Source organism: Rhinolophus sinicus, linkage group LG01 (assembly GCF_036562045.2).
Source record: "Rhinolophus sinicus isolate RSC01 linkage group LG01, ASM3656204v1, whole genome shotgun sequence".
NCBI lineage: Eukaryota > Metazoa > Chordata > Mammalia > Chiroptera > Rhinolophidae > Rhinolophus > Rhinolophus sinicus.
In genome coordinates, this window is record NC_133751.1 from 47,472,606 (window position 1) to 47,491,704 (window position 19,099).

At 41.0% G+C, this 19,099-nt stretch overlaps 1 protein-coding gene across 13 annotated transcripts in view; it reads right to left on the reverse strand.

Annotated features, from left to right (window-relative positions):
* MCF2L2 (MCF.2 cell line derived transforming sequence-like 2) overlaps positions 1–18,369 on the reverse strand; it is a 209,650-nt gene extending 191,281 nt beyond the window's left edge. For 5 of the 13 annotated variants that reach the window (XR_012494951.1, XR_012494952.1, XR_012494953.1 and 2 more), the window contains exon 1: positions 17,423–18,368. Coding sequence is in view for 10 of the 13 variants with exons in the window: in XM_074328533.1 (XP_074184634.1) it covers positions 17,423–17,498 (76 nt within the window). In the remaining 3 variants the exon portion in view is untranslated. Of the gene's footprint in view, positions 1–17,422 lie in introns of all 13 variants that reach the window. The other 8 variants (XM_019735799.2, XM_019735800.2, XM_019735804.2 and 5 more) reach the window with 6 other exon arrangements.
* Positions 18,370–19,099: the final 730 nt, after the last annotated feature.

The window sequence follows — 19,099 nt, forward strand, 5'->3', positions numbered from 1 at the left end:
TTATTGTCTCGAGTCACAGATAGAATAAAACTATTGACAGCTAAAGCAGGTAGGTGAACCTTTCATAACCTTTGATAGTGGGGGGAAGAAAGCAACAATACTGTATATTATGCTGTCAGTTTAGGATTCAAAGATTCTTCATATTCTTCTTTCAAATTACTTCCTCTCTTCACTATTAACAAAACTGTAAAGCTCTTATGATTTAGCTTTAGGAAAATTAGGGCAATAATTTACAACTGAATTCAAGTCCTGTAAGGCTTTATGTGCACGCACAGGTGAGCACCTATGTTTTAAGTATGAAAAGCAAAATCTGACTATCAAGTCATTCTTTCTTAGGTAGCAAATACATAGTAGTCCTTGCCTTTGAGAATACAGTGTGTCTTTATTATATACTGTAAAAGGTATAGAATAAAGTAAAAGCATGGATCATGTCTCAACCAGAAAGTATATTGCAACAATGATGAGTTTATTTGAAAAGCACATTTCTCTAGTCAACAATTCTCCTCTCTTGCAAAATAGGTTCCAAGTATAAATAAAGAGTAATGAGACAGACAAAGGCATTTCTTTTAATCACCTTTCCTAGCCTGTGATCCAAGGGGAATAAATGTATTATAAACATTTTCAAGGCAAAAAAATAAATTAAAAATGTGGGACTATATTAATAAGCCCATCCATAAAAGAAGTAGTTTTAGAAACAAGTAGTTGCTTCAGCTCCTAGAGCGTTGGCTTCCAAATACATGTAAGACAGACTTAAGATATCCCTGTTCCTTCTCACTCAGCCCACTGAAGGGAAGTGTTTCTCTTTTTTCTATTCTTAAACCACCAGTCTGTTATCAGCTCAGTTGTCTAACATGAAGCCTTAGCCTTTCAGATTTAACATTTCTCTTCAGGCTTAACATTTTTCTTGGGTACGTGAATTTCACAATCTGGATTCTCATGTTCATTTTACAAAAGCAATATATGTTAGTTGCTTTTTAAAAATAAAAATACAACAGAAAATAAGTAAAACTCCTTATCATTCCTTCATCCCAAATCAAATAGTTATCTTATTGGCATATAAAAGTCAGTACATATATATGTATACATAGACATATATGCTTTTAAAATGGATTCATACTTATACATTCTATCTTATAGCCTGATTTTTTCAGAATATTTGATCATCTCTTTTTATTATGAATTTTTAAATAAATGACCATCTACAATATAGTTAATAACTGATTAATGTTTTTTTAAAGTCCTTTTTAAACTCCTTAGCAACCTTGCGTTCGCGTTGCAAAGTAAAATTTTTTAATGTAAAATTTGTTAGTTAAACCATTATTCCACTGAGAAGGAGGATGAATAACAAAACATACGTAAAAGAAAGGCATCATTGCTCTCACAGTACCTTTTTTTGCCATATATTCTAGCCTGATGCAACTTCCTAGGAAATGGTGGTAAGCCCTCATCTCTGCCTCTGTTATCCGCACCGAGGTGTAAGGTAAGTATCTGGGGTCTTGCTGCCCACACTTCTTACACCAGGAGGCCATTGGATTCCAGGAGACAGTGCCAGCGTCACTCGCCCTCTATTCCTCTCTGAGCATGGCACTCACAGAGGTGTGTTTAATTCTTTCTCCTGGCTAATCTCTCTGTTCACTCAAGGTCATTTCGTTGCTGAGAGCTGCTCAGAGGATTACAGGCCCAACAGATTACCAGATTTTCTCATTTGGAAATAAAAGGAAATCTGGGGGATGAGGACGTCGATGGAGCTAGAGAGGGAAATCCTAGAGTCTGTGAGAATCAGAATGATTTTTGGTTTCTTTTTTTAGAGGAATCATACCATGAGACATACAAGTATATCAGGCCATTGGATATTTAAAATAAAATAGACAGGGATAAATCTTTTATAGGATGCTCTGAATAAAATTTATTCCAGGCCACAATTCTCTCCTCTTTCTCTTCCAACCTCTCCAGACTGCCAAGGAAACCAATCCAGAGAATTAACAATGCAACCAATAGAAGTTGCTATCTAGGCAACATAGACACATTGCACTATCTATGCAATATGGTTTGGCACAACAATGGTAAAGCTTTGAATTCTAAAATGGGATGTAGCATCTACTTCTAAAGATCACATGCAAGTATAACATTATAACTGTAAAGAAGGAAGTTCTTTGATCTAAGATTCCACTTACTACCTCTCGGGGGAAAAATGAGTTCACCTTTCAGAACTGTGTGGTATACTCAGAGAGGTCAAATTTTCATAATGCCTTTTATTTTGGTTCTATACGCTTCACGTTTTTGCTTATTATTAATGTTGTGTTCCAAGATTTAAAGAAAGGGTACAATGTGAAATATCTGATCAGTAATAAGTTTGTATGCGAACTTCTAATTTTTATTGTATAATTCAAGCTAAAATTTCAGAGTAAGGCTTGCAATTGGCCAAGGAGAAACCAGAAGACCTTTTGTATTAAAAAAGAAAATTTTAGGGACAGGGTAAACTTTACGTATGCTGAAATACTCAAATCTGAAGTGAAATTTATTTTAATGAATTTTGACAAATGGACACATCCATGTAACCTTCGCCCCTTTCAAGATACAGGACATTTCCATCTATGGAGGGTACCTTCACATGGCCCTTTCCAGCCCACCCTAGCTCCTAGTCCCCAAGCGACTGACCACTGTTGTGATTTTTTTCCCCAAGAAACTAGTTTTGCCTACTAGCAAGACTTCATATAATGTAATCTTACAGTATGTTTTCTTTTGTGTCTAGCTTCTATCTCTCAGGATACTGCTTTTGAGATTCATCCATGTTGTATTTATCACTAGTTCATTCATTTTTATTTGCTGAGTTGTAGCCATCATATGGATGGCCACAATTCGTCCATTCTCTAGTTCATAGACATTCAGGGTTTTTTGTTTTGTTTTTCCCAGTTTGGGCTATTATGAATACAGTTGTTGTGAATGTTTGTGTAAAGGTCTATGTTTGCATTTCTCTTGGATAAATAACGAAGAGTGGTATTGCTGAGTCAAAGGGGAGGTGTATGTTTAACTTGTAAGAAACTACCAAATCTTTACCCAAATTGGTTACACCAGAAGGCCTCTTACGATTACAGTCTGCTTTGTCTAGTAATCCTCAGAGCCAGTTCTTTGTTGGTATTAACTGCATGGGAAGTACTTTAAGAAAATACCTAAATTAAGACAAAGAAATTGAATATAATTTGAGACTCTAAAACTTATGAAAGCTCATTTTTTTTCTCTACCATTAAATATTGTGAATATGCTAACTCTGACTAAATGCAAAATCTGAATATCTTCTAATACAGGGAGGCAAACAGAGCAGTCTTCAAACAACGGTCAGTCAGGTATTGCCAAATTTCCCTCCCAAATACCCCACCAGTTGGCATTCTCACCAGCAACATAGAAAGTGCCTGATTCCCCACATGGAGGCTTTTTGTTTGTTTGTTTTTACTAAACATTGACTTCTTTACCCTTCCACTCAGATGTGAAGAGCCATGAATGCTTGGCTGGCATCACAGCTCCTCTGAACAGAAGAGCTAACTTTGCTGACCACATAAACCCACAATGGTGCGTGTGTGCAACTACACACATCCAGAGACAACATAATTTTATGTTTTTGCCGTTTACAGGAGGCAGATTGTAAAATTTTGGAAACTCAATTACATTTGAATCTCTATTATATGCACAAACTGTACAACTCTTATAAACCCTATATTCCATGCATTGACCTTCATCATTTGACTAACATCAGCTATCCAATAAAGGACCGCATTTTCTTTATGTTTAACAATGGATTCTGAAATAAAGTAGGTACTAGGTAATTCTCCTTAGAAATGAACTGCTTGTTTCAGTAGTAATGGCAACAGGAGGTGAATGTTTCCTCCACTTCCCCCCCACCCCCAACCCAAGAAACTATTGTTATAGGTATAAAAGAAAGAAAGTTTTAGCACTTCTATATTTGCCCCTATTATTTAAAAAGTTGTGTGTGTTTGTATCTGTGTAGCAGAATGAACTAAAGCCATTTACCTATCAGGTCAAAATGGAGAATGAGAACTAATCTGCAAGCTCAAAAAAGACTGGAATTATCCATAGCACAAGAGTCTCAGGATTATAATTTTACCAGAAGTACGACCAAAGTCATATTAGAGGGAGGAATAGTTTTTTCTTATACAGTCTAGACTTTGTTTTCTTTGGAGAAATATAAAGATTGGAATGGCCAGGTGTATTTTCTGGTGATGCTGAACTGAATTTCCCTCGGAGTTGAGCTGGGGGTGAAGGGAGTAACAGGACTCTCTTGGCAGTGGGGCTGAGAGGACATTCCCACCAGTTGACTACTGGGCTGCAAGGACTACAGACCCACTCATCTCCTGATCTTCCCCCTCTACAGGGGGGCAGGGACGCTTCCCTGGCTTTGGATCAGGTAGGAGGGGCTTGCCACATCCAATTACATACACGCCAAGGAACCCGTAGAAGAAGCGTGTTAAATGGATATGGGGAGTGGGACTAGAGTTCATGGGGCATAGGGCCCTTCTGTACTATTTGTAATTTATACAAACATCATGGATTACTTTCATTAGAAAACTAAAAATGTACTAATAAAGAGTTTTGAAAATTATTTTATTTGGGTTACTGGCTCCAACATGCTGCATCCTCACTAATATTTTGAGAATATTGCCTGTCCTTTACAAATGTTATTGACCACTATGGCAAAGTGTTGATGGTTGTTGAAGCTGAGTACTGAGTAACTCAAATCACTGCTGATATGAGCATATTTTCATGTGCTTATTTTTCATCTGTATATCTTCTTTGGTAAAGTATCCAGTCAATATTTTGCCCATTGTAAAATTGGGTTTGTATTTATTGTTAAGAGCTCTTTATTAATTCTGGATATAAGTCCTTTGTCAGATAAGTGATTCCCAATTTTTTTTCCCAGTTGGTGGGTTGTCTTTTCATTGTCTTAACAGTGCCTATGTGGGCAAAAATTTTTAATTTTGATGAAGTCCAATTTATCAAATTATTCTTTCAGGAATCACACTTTTGTTGTCGGCCTAAGAACTCTTTGTCCAACCAAAGTCACAAAGATATTTTCCTATGTTTTCTAAAAGAGTTCTAATTCAGTTTTGCATTTAGGTCCATGATCCACTTTTAGTTAATTTTTGTATATGGGGTGAGACATAGGTGAAAGTCATTTTTTTGTACATGGATGTCTAATTTTTGAAGAACCTTTTGTTGAAATTGCCTTTACATTTTTTTCTATTGAATTTCCTTCACACCTTTGTCAAAAACAATTAACCATATTTTGTGGGACTATGTCTGGATTCTTTATTCTGTTCCACTGAGCTACGTCCTTTTGCTAATACCACACTGTCTTGATTATTTTGCCTTACAATAAGTCTTGAAATTAGGTAGTGTGAGCCCTCCAATTTTGTTCTTTTTCAAAAAAAAAATTGGTTGTTATAGTACTTTTTGCCTATTATAGTAGTTTTTAGCTATTCTAAATCTTAAATCAACTGTAATTGAAAAAAATTTTAAAGGGGAAAGGGAATAAGAGGCTCAGATTTCCAGGTATAAAACAAGTAAGTCATGGGGATGTGATGTACAGCATGGGGAATATAGTCAATAATATTGTGATAGCGTGGTACAGTGTCAGATGGTTGCTGGACTTATGGACTTCTTTAGCTATATAAATGTTGAATAACTATGGTGTACCCATGAAACTAGTATAATATTGTATGTTAGCTATATTTTAAATAAAAATCTTTAAAAAAATAAATCTTAAAATCAGCTGGTTGATTACTACAAAAAAATCTTGATAAGACTTTTGACTGGAGTTGTGTTTAATTTATAGATCAATTTGGGGAGAATTGACATTTTAATATCGATTCTTCCAAACCTCAAACACAGATCATGTATTATTTTTATAAGGAGAGTTTTTAAAGCCCTTATGAAAAACCACATAATGCTCATTCCACTCTCATTTCTTCTGTGTCTTTTTCATATTGTACCACAAATCCATAGAAAATGATGAACATAATCATTCTCTTTAAATCTGGGTTAGTTTACCCAAGGGACTGAGGGAGAAAATGCTCACGCCACCCCTGAAGGGCAAATCAGATTTGAGTAGTGGAATTTTCCTTCCTGTCTCTCTGCACCATATGTCAAGGGCTAAAATCCCACTTCACAGCCTGAGAGATTTTTCCACCTTTGTAAGCAAAGCTTCTTTTGGTTGCCAGAGGGATAAATACTGCAATAGAAACAAAATGAAATGAAAAGTAGAGGGAGAGTTCTCCACCCGGGAGAGTTCAGGAGGCCCATCTTTCTAGTCTAGGTCCTGCACCAGATCTTCCTCACCCGTCAGGAAGAAAAGAAGAGGAAAGGGAAGAGAAGGGAGCCACAGGGGAGCAAGGGAGCCACAGGGGAGCGAAGGAGCCAGTGAAATGGTGAAGGGAAGGGCCTGTGAAACCCCGAGGAGCTGGCGTGGTCGAGGACATTTTAAAAACAGTGATGCCTTCAGCTCCATTCCAAAGGGTCTGCATTGCTAGACCATAAATATCCACTCTCCCATCTTCAGAAAATTCCTCTGCACCCTAGCACCCAATCTTCTGTATACATGAGTTCTGAGTAAGATACTGGGGAAAGAGTTGAATTTCACAACTGAATCACCCCAGTACCAATCGAGGCAGCACACGCAGAAGCCAGAGAAGCAGAGAGGCCCGATGAAATGGAGGAGGAACTGGGGACTGATGAGCTAATGGCTGACTCTGCCTAAAATTTTCTTATCTTTGCTTAATATCAACCTCCCCCACAGGACTGTGAGCTCTAGGAGGACACTCATTTATTCCTCCACGCCCTCAGTACACACAGGAACAGCACAGAGCTCGAGGGCTGCAGCTGTGGGGGAGGCTGCCTGGCTCTGGCCCTCACAGGGGCAGGCGCCATGGCTGCTCCCTCCCCAGCACCTGACCAGATCCAGACCAGAAGGCCCCCAGTAATGTGGTTAGTCTTAAATTGGGGGCGTAAATAAGGAGAAGCAGGCAGAAGAACCTCTTTCCCCTCAGTAATTGAATTAATTATAGCTTCCTTGGGCACAGAAAGAAGAGTTAAAATGAATTTAAACTGATTTGATAATGGGTTAAAAAAAAATTAAAAAACAGACACACAAACTAAAATCTGGGCTGGACAAGATCTGGGATCAGATAACTGGACAAAGAAATCCAGAAGTAAGTCTTCTAAGCTGGACAAGACCAGCATACTAAAACATTTTGGGCACATGTAGTGTATCCACCTATATACGTCTTGTACTTGAATCTACCTCATAGTAAAGTTCTCTAAATACAGAGACTCTTCTATACTAAATAAAAGTGCATCCTGGTGCTGTTACCTTGCTGTTATAACTGGGCATTAAAACTTTATTACACTTTTTCCCCCCAATACTCCGGTGCTTAGCACAGGAAGTACAGCTGGCAGCATTCCTAAAAATTTCTTCCTTAACAAAGTCTTATTCCTAGCTAAGTGTTACACGTTTATTATCTCTGCATGTTTAAAGATTATAAAGCAAATTCTTAAGTTTTAAATGATAGTTTTCCTTTGGAAGAAAGTGACAATAAATGAATGTTTCAAATGGCTTGTAAAATACTTACACTCAGAGGACTAATGCTTTTCACTTCCATTAGTGTTTTCAAAATATTTTTTGTTTTTTACTTTTTTTTAATTTTATTGGGGAATATTGGGGAACAGTGTTTCTCCAGGGCCCATTGGCTCCGAGTCGTTGTCCTTTAATTTAGTTGTGGAGGGCGCAGCTCAACTCCAAGTCTAGTCGCCATTTTTAATCTTAGTTGCAGGGGGCACAGCCCACCATCCCATGTGGGAATTGAACCGGCAACCTTGTTGTTGAGAGCTCGTGCTCTAACCAATTGAGCCATCCAGCTGCCCCTCAAAAGATTTTTTTAATTCACTAATAAAGCATCTATGATTTACTGGTTTATATTCCATTCTGTAATGGGAAATTAAACCAAGTATGACTATCGGCCTTAAGGCCAGCCATACCTGACTTTTAATTCTGACCTTTCACTTGGCATGACATTGGCAAACTTCCTAACCTGTTTCAGCCTCAAATTTATCCTCCATAAAAATGGACTATACCTCAGAATAAATGTACTTAAATCACAATATCTATAAAGCACAATATGTAACACTAAATAGGCAGGAAATAAATATCTATAATCACATCATTTTTTATATTATTCATATAACCTCTAGCCTCTCCAACCTCTTTCTCCCCAGAAAAGGATCTATATGAACAAGGAAAAGAAGTGAGACACCATAGATCTGCCTTTCAGCTTGAGGTCATGTTTTCCTTCAAGGCAAAGCTCACAGCTTCTCAACTGTCCAGGCGAAGTTCCCTGACCAGGGAAGTCTGAGCAAAGAATGGAATAAATGGGACAACCAGTACAGGAAGACTAACACAGTTACTAAGTGGCCATTCCCCTTATTCCACCCACCCCAGTGAGAAAGCTTTCCCCTCTCTACCTTCCTAAATCGTCTCCTTCCCTCAAGGTCCAGTTCAAGTCACACATCTACTAGCATGAAGATTTCTGGAATCACTGGAGCTCAAAACCACTTCAGCCTCCAAATGTTTATAGTACTGTCTGGATTGGCAACTAACTTGTGACTTGTCTGCCCTGTCTCCTGATATAACTATCAGATTGGGCCTTGGACTCTCCTCCAGTCCAGTGGCTCACAGCCCCCCTCCCCGAGCCCCTCAGTCTTTGTTAGCTGTTGCAGCGGGGCTGGTTGGTTACTCAGCTGGTGTTAGACCTCAGGGCCTCAGGTTCCCCATCTAACGATCTCTCTACAACACTCATGGTCTGTAGGCCTGGCACAATGCCTTGCTCATGGTGGGCACTCTAAAAATCTGTTCAGTGACCAACTGGTATCTTAAGGTACCTGTGGCGCCTGAGCACTAGGTAGCCACGTAAGAGCAGTGGACCTTGGAGTGTACGCCAAAGAAAGGAGAAGCACACTGAACATAGGGCAAGGTTTCTATTTTGCCCAGAGTCAGCCCTTAACACTGCTCAAGTATTTCATACTCCTACTGATTTAAAGATCGAAAGCATCAAATCAGTGTTTTCCAAGTCATTACATTGTTTTGAGGTGACTACACAGCCTAAAGCCCTCTTCTCTGAAGACTTTTCCCCAATCCCTAGACCAAGCCAGTTTCTGAACCCACAGCTGATAGGACACCTCTGGTGTCTGTACCATTCTTCTGCTTGTCTCTGCAGACCAGCTCTCTATTCATTTATCAGTGGGTTTGGGCCCCAGATGGCTGCTCCCAGCCTCTGTTCCCTTCAAGCGCCAGAGACAAACACTAACTGACTCTCAGTCTCAGGGTTTCTCTGTACAGATTCTCTTTCTGGAGAATCTGATTGGACTCGCTTGAAGGAAACTTAGGCATTTCTGGTCATATCAGGTGTGTTTCTCCCCTCCAACAGGTACTAAGCACTCACAAGGCACAATTTAGATATTCATCTTCCATCAATCCTGTGGAGTGGGTATTATTACCCTCATTTTACAGATGAGGGAACTAAGACTCAGAGGCAAAGTGATGTGCTAAAGGCTACACAGCTGTTTGCTGGTAAAGCCTGGGTGCAGCCTTATTTCATGTCTGGAAAGGCAGGACTTGCCATTGATATTCTCCACAGCAGAGAAAATGATCACCTCTAGAATAAATATTATTTAGACTGATTCTAAGGAATCCTGATTTAATAAATAACCATTCTCTATAACATGAATAGTTGTTACGACAAAATTTTGATCAATAGTTGCTTGGTACCCTTCAGCAAAAGCTGACATTTCACATCATAAATACAGCACCACATTATATCTGAGTAAATCCAATGCCTGACTCAGGTTACCACTAAACTGAAATTCTATTCCTCCTCCTCCTTCACAATCCAAATATGAACAGTTCAAAGGCATAAGTCACAGTATACATCACCAATGCTCAATGGAACAATGAGGTAGCTAGTCTCCTAAGTGGCAACTGTGGTGGGCAGACAAAAGCCTTCCCCCACCCCCCAAGATATCTGCACCCAGAAACTGTAGGTTAGGCTACATGGCAAGGGAAATTAAGGTTACAGGTGGAATTAGAGCTGCTAATGAGCTGATCTCAAAATAAGGAGGACCCAATATAATCAGTAGGGTCCTTAAAAGGGAAAGAGGGCAACAAGAGAGAAAACCATAAAGATGGCAACACAAGGAACACTGGCCAGATGTCACTGCCTTTGAAGATGGAGGAAAGGCATCCAGAATGCAAGCCCAAGAATGCAGGGCGCTTCTGAAAAGCTGTAAAAGGCAAGGAAAAGGATTTTCCCACAGCACCTCCAGAAAGAAATGTCACCATGCTGATGCCTTGATTTTAGCCCAGCGAGACCTGTGTCAATGTCTGAGCTACAGAACTGTAAGAAAATGAATTTGTGCTGTTTTAAGCCACTCAGTTTGCGGTATTTGTTACAGCAGCCATAGAAAATGAATACAGCAACCAACAATTCCACCCCTCTCTGGATGGGCATGCCCATCTTCCCATTAAGAAGTGGGACTTATGCTCCCCTCCCCCTTGAATCTGGGCTGGGCCTAGAACTGCTTTGACTAATAGACTTCAGAAGAAGTGACTAAATGGGACTTCAAGCCTAATTATCAAGAAGTCCTAGCAGCTTCTGCTTCATCCCTATTGGAAACCTGAGTTTCCAGGTAAAAAGTCCAAACTACTCTGCTGGAGAAAGGGCCACAAAGAGAGGCCCTGAAAGATGAGATACCACCATGAAGAGAGAGACCATATGAGGGAACACCAAGGTGACAGCCATACAGCCCCAACTACAGCCCCAGTTGCTGTCTGATTACAACCACTTAAGGGAATCATGAGACATTATTAAATTGTGGTTGTTTTAATGCACTAAATTTTGGAGTAGTTTATTACCCAACAACAGATAAACAAAACACTATCCAACAACACAAACAACAAAAGCTCATGACTTATTATGAATGTTGTAACCCAAAAATAAATCCAGTTTAAATAAGCCTCCAATAAGGAAAAGTAATTTTCACTTAAGAAACTAGGATATGCTTTTCACTCTGAAGTCTTTGTTGAATAAGTCAGGGAATATTACCATCTTAACAAATTAAGTCTTCTAATCTGCGAACATGAGATGCCTTTCAACTTACTTAGGGCTTCTTTAATTTTTTCAATGATGATTTATAGTTCTTATAGTACATGTTTTGCACCTCTTTTATTAAAATTATTCCTGAGTATCTTGTTCTTTCTGATGACATTGTAAATTTAAATGTTTCTTAATTTCATTTTCAGATTGTTCATTGCTAATGTTCAGAAATTTTTTTTGTATACTGACCTTGTATATTGAAACACTGAACTCATGTATTAATTCTAATAGTTTTTTTGTGCATTACTTAGGATTTTCTACATACAAGATGTCATCTGCAAATACAGATAGTTGTACCTCTTCCTTTACTATCTGGAGGTCTTTTATTTCATTTTCTTGCCTAATTGCCCTAGCTAGAATCTCTAGTACAATGCTGAATAGAAGTGGTGAGGATAGACATCCTCATCTTGTTCCCAATCTTAAGGAGAAAGCATTCAATATTAACTATGATGTTAGCTATGGGTTTTTAAAAAATAGCCTTTGTGAAGTTGAGGAAACTCCCTTCTAGTCCTAGTTTGTTGAGTGTTTTGTTTTGTTTTGTTTATAACAAAAAGGTATGAAATTTTGTCAAATGCTTTTTCTGCCTTTACAGAGATGATTATGCGGTTTTTGTCCTTTATTGTTATGGTGTATTACATCAATTGATTTTCAGATGTTAAACCAACCTTGCATTACTGGGATAAACCCCACTTGACATGGTGTATAATCCTTTTACATATGATGCTGGATTTGGTGCTAGTATTTTGTTGAGGCTTTTTGTGTCTATATGCTTAAGAGATAATGGCCTGTAGTTTTCTTTTCTTGTCTTTGTCTGGTTTTGGTGTTAGGGTAATACTGGCCTTATAAAATGATTTGAGGAATATTCTCTCCTTTTCTATTTTTTTGGAAGATCTTCTGAAAAATTGGTATTAATTCTTCTTTAAATGTTTGGTAGAATTCACCAGTGAAGCCATCTGCTGCTGAACTTTTCTCTGTGGGAAGTTTTTTTTTTAATTTCTAATTCAGTCTTTTGTTATAGGTCTACTTAGATTTTCTATTTCTTCCTGAGTCAGCTTTGGTAGTTTGTGTATTTCTAGGAATTTGTCCACTTCATCTAGATTATCTAATTTGTGGCATACAGTTCTTCATAGTATTCCCTTACAATCCTTTTATTTTTGTAAATTGGTAGTAATGTCCCACCTTTCATTCCTGATTTTAGTCATGTGAGTTCTTTTTTTTCCATTTTGTTCATTCTAGCAAAAGGTTTGTCAATTTTAATTTTTTCAATTAACCAACATCTGGTTATGTTAATTTTCTATATTGTTTTTCTATTCTCTATTCCATTAATTTCCTCTAATTTTGATTATTTCCCTTCCTCTGCTTTAGATTTAGGTTGCTCTTCTTTTTCCAGTATCTTAATGTGAAAGGTTGGGCTACTCATTTGATATCTTTCATTCTTATTTTGTAATGTGGGCACGTGCAACAACAGTTGACCCTTGAACAATGTGGGAGTTATAAGCTCTGACTTCCCACACAGTTGAAAATCTATATATAACTTTTGGCTTCCCCCAAACTTAACTATAGTTGTCCCTCAGTATCTGCGGGGATTTGGTCCCAGGAAACCCCACAGATACCAAAATCTGTGGATGCTCAAGTCCTTTATATAAAATGGCAGAGATCAATGCATACAGTCAGCCCTCTGCATCCACAGATTCCCAACCTACAGATCAAAAATACTTTTCAATCTGCATTTTTTGGATATCATGTTTTGTATTTTCACATCCCATCATGTCTATAAAACCTCCATCTGTGTCTCCTAGTGAGAGAAGAAGAAGGCAACAATTCTTGAGATGAAACTCAAGATAACTGTCCAACTGTAGGCTAATGTAAGTGTTCTGAGTGCATTTAAGGTAAGCAATGCTGTGATGTTCAGTATGTTAGGTGTATTAAATGCATTTTTGACTTATGATATTTTCAACTTACAATAGGTTTATCAAGACATAACCCCATCATAAGTCGAGGAGCATTTGTAGTGGAATTCCAACTATACATTGTTATTTTATGCAATGAAATATTATTTTATTGTGGGCAAGAGAGCTTTTGTAGATATTTAATCATTTCTTAAATTTTATTTGTACTTTGCAATTTAGTTGTCAATCAATTTCTTTTAGTTTTCAAACATTTTTAACAGACCTTGAAGAATTCATAAGCCCTAGGCACAGCGTCTAGAGAGCCTAATAGAAAAGTGGCTCAGATGAAGTTAATTCACTTTGGGGGTAGATGAAGTCACTATTCTAGGTTGCCTAGTTGTCCCCATTGGGTTCATTCCCACCTGAGCAGCAAATACTCTAATTAGATCCTCCCTTTCGCACCAATAGCTGAGGCATGCATCCTAAGCATTTTAGCCACTACTACACCGTAGAATAATAAGTCATGGCTGAATTTCTCAGTCTGGCTTTCTTCTGGTTGCATGTTACCAATGCCGATAGCATCCTAAAAGTAGTGACCTGGGTTACAAGTCAAAATCCTACAGCTTTTATCACCAAAACAGCCACCAATCCAATCTCCAATTATTTAAGAAATGTCTCAAAGGATATTCTCTTCTGCTTTACAGTTTAATTGGGCATAAGCAAACATATGAAACTATTTTAGAACAATGATAGAGTAAGATCAAAATCATTACTTCTAATACCGTGTTTCCCAGAAAATAAGACCTAGCCAGACAATCAGCTTTAATACGTCTTTTGGAGCAAAAATTAATATAAGACCCAGTATTATATGACCCAGTCATATATTATAGTAAAATAAGACCCAGTCTTATATTAATTTTTGCTCCAAAAGACGCATTAGAGCTGATTATCTGGTTAGGTCTTATTTTCGGGGAAACACGGTATGAGATGACAAGGTGGGACATGAGCTGGAGGGGAAATGTGAAGCCTTCGTGAGAGATTACTGACACATAATCCCAGCTGGATGACTAAAGTTTTCCACTGACTGGAAGCCCCATGTGAGCCATATGTGCACTGTCTATCAAAATCCTAGAGGAATCTGAGGTACATTAGCAGAAAATCCATGTGTACTTAGGCAGCACCTCTGCATATAAATAGCTGTGCAGCAATAGTTGCAGAGAGGATTAAAGAAATGAAAGGGATGCAGTGGAGAAAATCAAACAACTCTTTTCTGATTCTGAAATTCTGTAATTGAAACAATGTGGTTCTATAGTCCAGAATAAAGGGGAGAAGATAGTCCTAGTTGTCCTGCATGGGTAAAAACACATCTGGACAGTATTCACATGTGAGCTGCATATTTTAGGAGGGTTCCTAACAAACTAACAAAATCCAAAGAAGGAAGTCTCCCCAGTGAACCTCATCATATGGAGAACACTTGAAGGGCTTAATGTTAACTTGAAAATGGGGTTTAGGAGGCAAAAGAGATATCCACAAATATTTCGGAGCTGTCCTTAAAAGTGTAAAACTTGCCCAGCATTACTCAATACTCAAGGTCCATTCCAAGGCACAACAAGTCATTAATTTACTCAGGAATTTATTTTTCATCTTTTTCTAGGAAGGCCCTGTGCTAGGACACACAGGGGAACTACTTGGGAAATCAAAAACAGGAGTCATTATGCCCCACTCATAGGATCAGAGAAAGTACCTGGAGAGAAGGACTGAATTGGGCTTGAAAGGTGTATACTATTTCTGTGAGAAGAAATATATTAAGGGATCATTCCAGATGGAGGGAAAGCAAAAGTTTACAGGTGGGAACCGAGTTGGACAAGACAGTGGAACAAAGCTGAAGAGCTGAATGGCCCAAGTTGACTAACGATAAGTATAGAAATACCAGTATTGGGAGATAAGACAAGAAGAGTGCCAAATAGTAAAGAGCTTGCACTTCAGACGACAGAGAATGACTACGTAAGGGTATCACTAAAGGTTTTGGAATACACAAGTGCTGTGTTCTTAGTGGGTTCTTTTATTCCTGGTATAGGTTAGAGGCAAACACAGGAGAGGAAAAAGGCTTGTACAATAGTTAGTCAGGAGGTAAAGAAGTCCTGAAGCCCATCAGAGGCAGGTAGCAGTGGGAATAAACATGAGGAAGGAGACTCATGAGATATTTCAGAAACTGAATCAACAGGACCCAGACCTGAGCTGTCAAATTTCAGTGACTGTGGAAAGAGCAGAGACCCAGGCTGGAGGAGGAACTGGCTAAGGGACAGAGATGGCAGAGTGAATATGGATGTGCAGTGTTGTTACCCAGATGAGTGCCTAGCATAGGACCAAGGGAATGTTCTAAGCTAAGCCTTGTTCCAAGCACTTCTCAACCATTCCCCAACTCATGATCACACCTTTCAGAAGCTGCTCCCCAAGGAAACTCCTGAAAAGAGCAGTCAAATGCAGAGCCAACCCACTCTACCAGAAGCTCCACTGGCTACTCAATGCAACCCACATGAAGGCAGGGCTGTTGCAGGGTTAGAGACCCCCTCAATGAGATTCCCCAAACAGAGCCTCTGAAGAGCTGCCGTCTGGTCCCAAGCCTACCACTTACCCCTGAAACCTTAAAAGATGAATGAACCTCCTAAATCTCAATTCCTTCGCTTGTAAGATGGGGATAATAATGTCTGCCCCACCAATTTCACAGGTTTGTCAAATCAGATTTCACAGGAAACAGAATGCTGCAAAGGGGTCAGTAGAAGTTCTTTGAGGGCAAAAACTACACAAGTTCATGTTTGCATCCTGCGTGGAGCTGACTCTGAAAGAAGGGTGGGAACAAGGTGGGCAGAAAATACCATAGCTTGGGCCCCATAGGCAGCCTTGTGTTAGCCAAGGAATGTTGCCTACCAAATCTTTGAGAAGATCTCCATCCAGAAAAATAGGAGGGAACTTAATAATCATCCAGGTCTACTTCCTTATTTAACAGATGAAAGAGGCCCAGTCACCTGCCCAAGATCTTTAGTGACACAGGGCCCAGAGAGATGGCCAATAACACATTCACAGAGTACACAGTGTTTTTACCCACATCGTATTTCAAAGAACTGGGTAAGCAATAATTATTCAAATCCCCATTTTTCAGCCTGAGGTTAAATGACTTATCCAGGGAAGGATTTAAATGCAGCTGGTCATACCCCCAGTCCACTGATCTTTCTCTTGCACCACAATTTCATGCACAGGCTGGTATTTAGCACAATCATTTTTGCATTCAATATATTTCAAACTCCAAATTCTGTTTTATTAGAAAATATTTTTCTTCTTATTTCATCCTGTTTTCAGCAATATTTCACATTCACCATCCCCTGGTAGGACTCTACTGACCTTTGCTCTTACAGAAAATCCAGTTCAGTGGCCACATTTGGCACCAGAAACATTTTTTGAAGACGCAATCACCAAAACTGGGCCTTGCCATATGAGTCACCTTCACAAAATATATCCTCACATGTGTCTCATTCAAGATGCACATCGTTATGGTACCAAACACACCGGACTAGATGCTCAAAGAGCAATGATGGCTCACTGACTGAATCAAGATTTAACAAATACATACAAAGAAGGCAGTTTTAACAAATGGATGGAACACTGAGTTAAAAACGTACTGACTTTATCAATGAAAACTGATTCGCGTTCATGGTAGGGTCTCAAAGTGAAGTGAGCAACAGAGAAAATCAGTAATTCTAGTCATTTCCATCCAAAGGCTTTCAACCTGAAGTGTCTTTATTTGGGGAGGTCCAGAGAAAGGCTGAGGGAATAACATGCATTTCACTTCGGTCTCTTGTGAACAAGCCTCCAGTGGTTTGGCAGTACTTTCTTCTGGAAAGCACCGGCCTTCGTCCCTCCGGTTCCCTCTCCTTTCCCATTACTATAGAAACTACGACACAACTCCCCACACCCTGGCCCGCGGTCAGAAGCGAGTAACGGATGGCAACAGTCCAGTTGTTCTCGATTTAGGGCTCAACAGACTTGGCAACCAGCTGGTGAAGGCACCCGCCTCACGGCCAGGCTGGGCCCCCAGGGATGCCAGTTACTGTAGACGTGAGGACCCCGGGGCCGCGAGCGCCGCGCCCCCAGGGATGCCTGTTACTTATCGCCCCAAGCAGCAGTGGAGGCACGCGCCCCATGGTCTTCGCAGGGAGGGCGCTCCCCCTGGGCTGCGAGTGAGGACATGGGGAGACCAGGCTCCAGACTGCACCCCCACCCTCCATCAATAAAACGCAAGGGAAAATAAGCTTCATTTACCGACATGAGTGATCACTGTGGCCAGTCGCCGGGTGAGTTCCTGGGGGGCCATTTCTTCTTTTAACCAAAATAGCATTTCACCGAAAAAATCCAGTCAGTATAAGCAAAACAAAGCAACACGAAACTCTTTCTACTGCTGCTCTGGATGATTTCCAAAACGATGCTCTGCCCTCACACTCTTCCTCGCTCTCTCCAGGCACAAAACGACAGTCACTCCCAGCCAAGGCCAACTCTCCTGGGTCGCTCAGCCAGACGACGCCCGCTACGCCCTGCACGGGATTATATTAAAGATTAAGTCGAGCGGCTTTCCCAACATAACGTCTGGCTTTGAGAAGGAAAAAGCAGCTCTGAAAGTGAGAAAAGCAAGTTGCCCCAATCTTGCTGTAATTGCGCATCGGGCTTCCGGGCCGAGGAAGCACGTAGGTCTCTGGATTTGTGGTCCTGGGCTGTCGGGGTTTTTTTGCCTCCCAGGAGGGTCTAGATGGAGGATGCTCGGCCAGCGGGTGGTGGGGTGCGCTGAGCCTGCCTGCGCGGAGGGCTGAGGATCAGAGGCGGCCGGGCTGCTCCGCGCCGCCCACTCCACGCCTGGCGGCTGGCGCCGCGCTACCCGCCTCAGCGCCCACCTCTTCCCTCCTGCTAGAGGCTCCAGGGGCTCCCGGGGAGGCGCGCAGGCGCCGAAGCACCGCCCGTTTTCGCGTGCCTAAGCTGCGCCGCTTCCCCTGCTGGAAGCCTGCGCTCCGGCCCGGGGAGTGATGGGGAGTCACCGTGTGTGCTTATCACTGTGCGGGAGAGGAGACAGAGACTTAGGTGCTCCTGCCAGCACTGGGGTTCTGAAAGCACACCGCGCGCCTTCCTGCCTCGCCCCTCCTCCTTCCCCGCCAGGTTTCTGCCGAGAAGCAGAGGCAAGAGGGGCCTGAGTGAGAGGGGCAACCGTCCCGCCAGAGCTAGGAAAGCAGGGATGGGTGAGGTTCTGCTGCCCTCCCCCTTCTCCTGACTAGGCTGGGAGGCCGTGGGGGCGGGGTGGGGGCGGATAGAGACCCACCCCTCCCACTTAGGGGTTGTCTCACGCCGTCATCAGTGTCCACTGGACACTCCCTCACTTGCAGCTGCGAGTGCGGGCTGTGCACGGACTGGGCTGGGTACACATGTGCATACATATATCTCCACCGTGTGGGCCTTTTCCTTTGTGCTGCTACCGCCGTGCGCTACTGCTCTGTCTGCCAACTGTGAGGCGCGCCAGGGCTCTATCGAGAAAAGGCTCTGGCACAGCACCCGTTTTGGCCCTCCTCCCCATCAGTCCCAGGAGCGTCTTTGAGCAGCTATCAGGTGGGAGACGCCGTCCCATGGCTTCCTTAGGTGGCTGCAGATACCACCTGACAGGCAGCAAAAGATTAACCCCTTAGTACAGCAGAGCTCCACGGGAAAAGCCTAAGCAAACACGAATCTGATCAGATGGTCCCTCAATCCTCTACAACGGGGACCCTGAATATCCGGTCACCAGAGTACCAGGACTAACTACCCACATGTTCTGAGCCAATGCCGGGATTTCAGCTTTCCTCTTCACACGCAAAACAAAACAAAACAAAACAAAAACAAAATGCCAAACCCCAAACACCCTGGATCCAATTTCTAGTAGTAGCCACTCATCCCAGGATTTGGGGACATTTTTAAATGCTT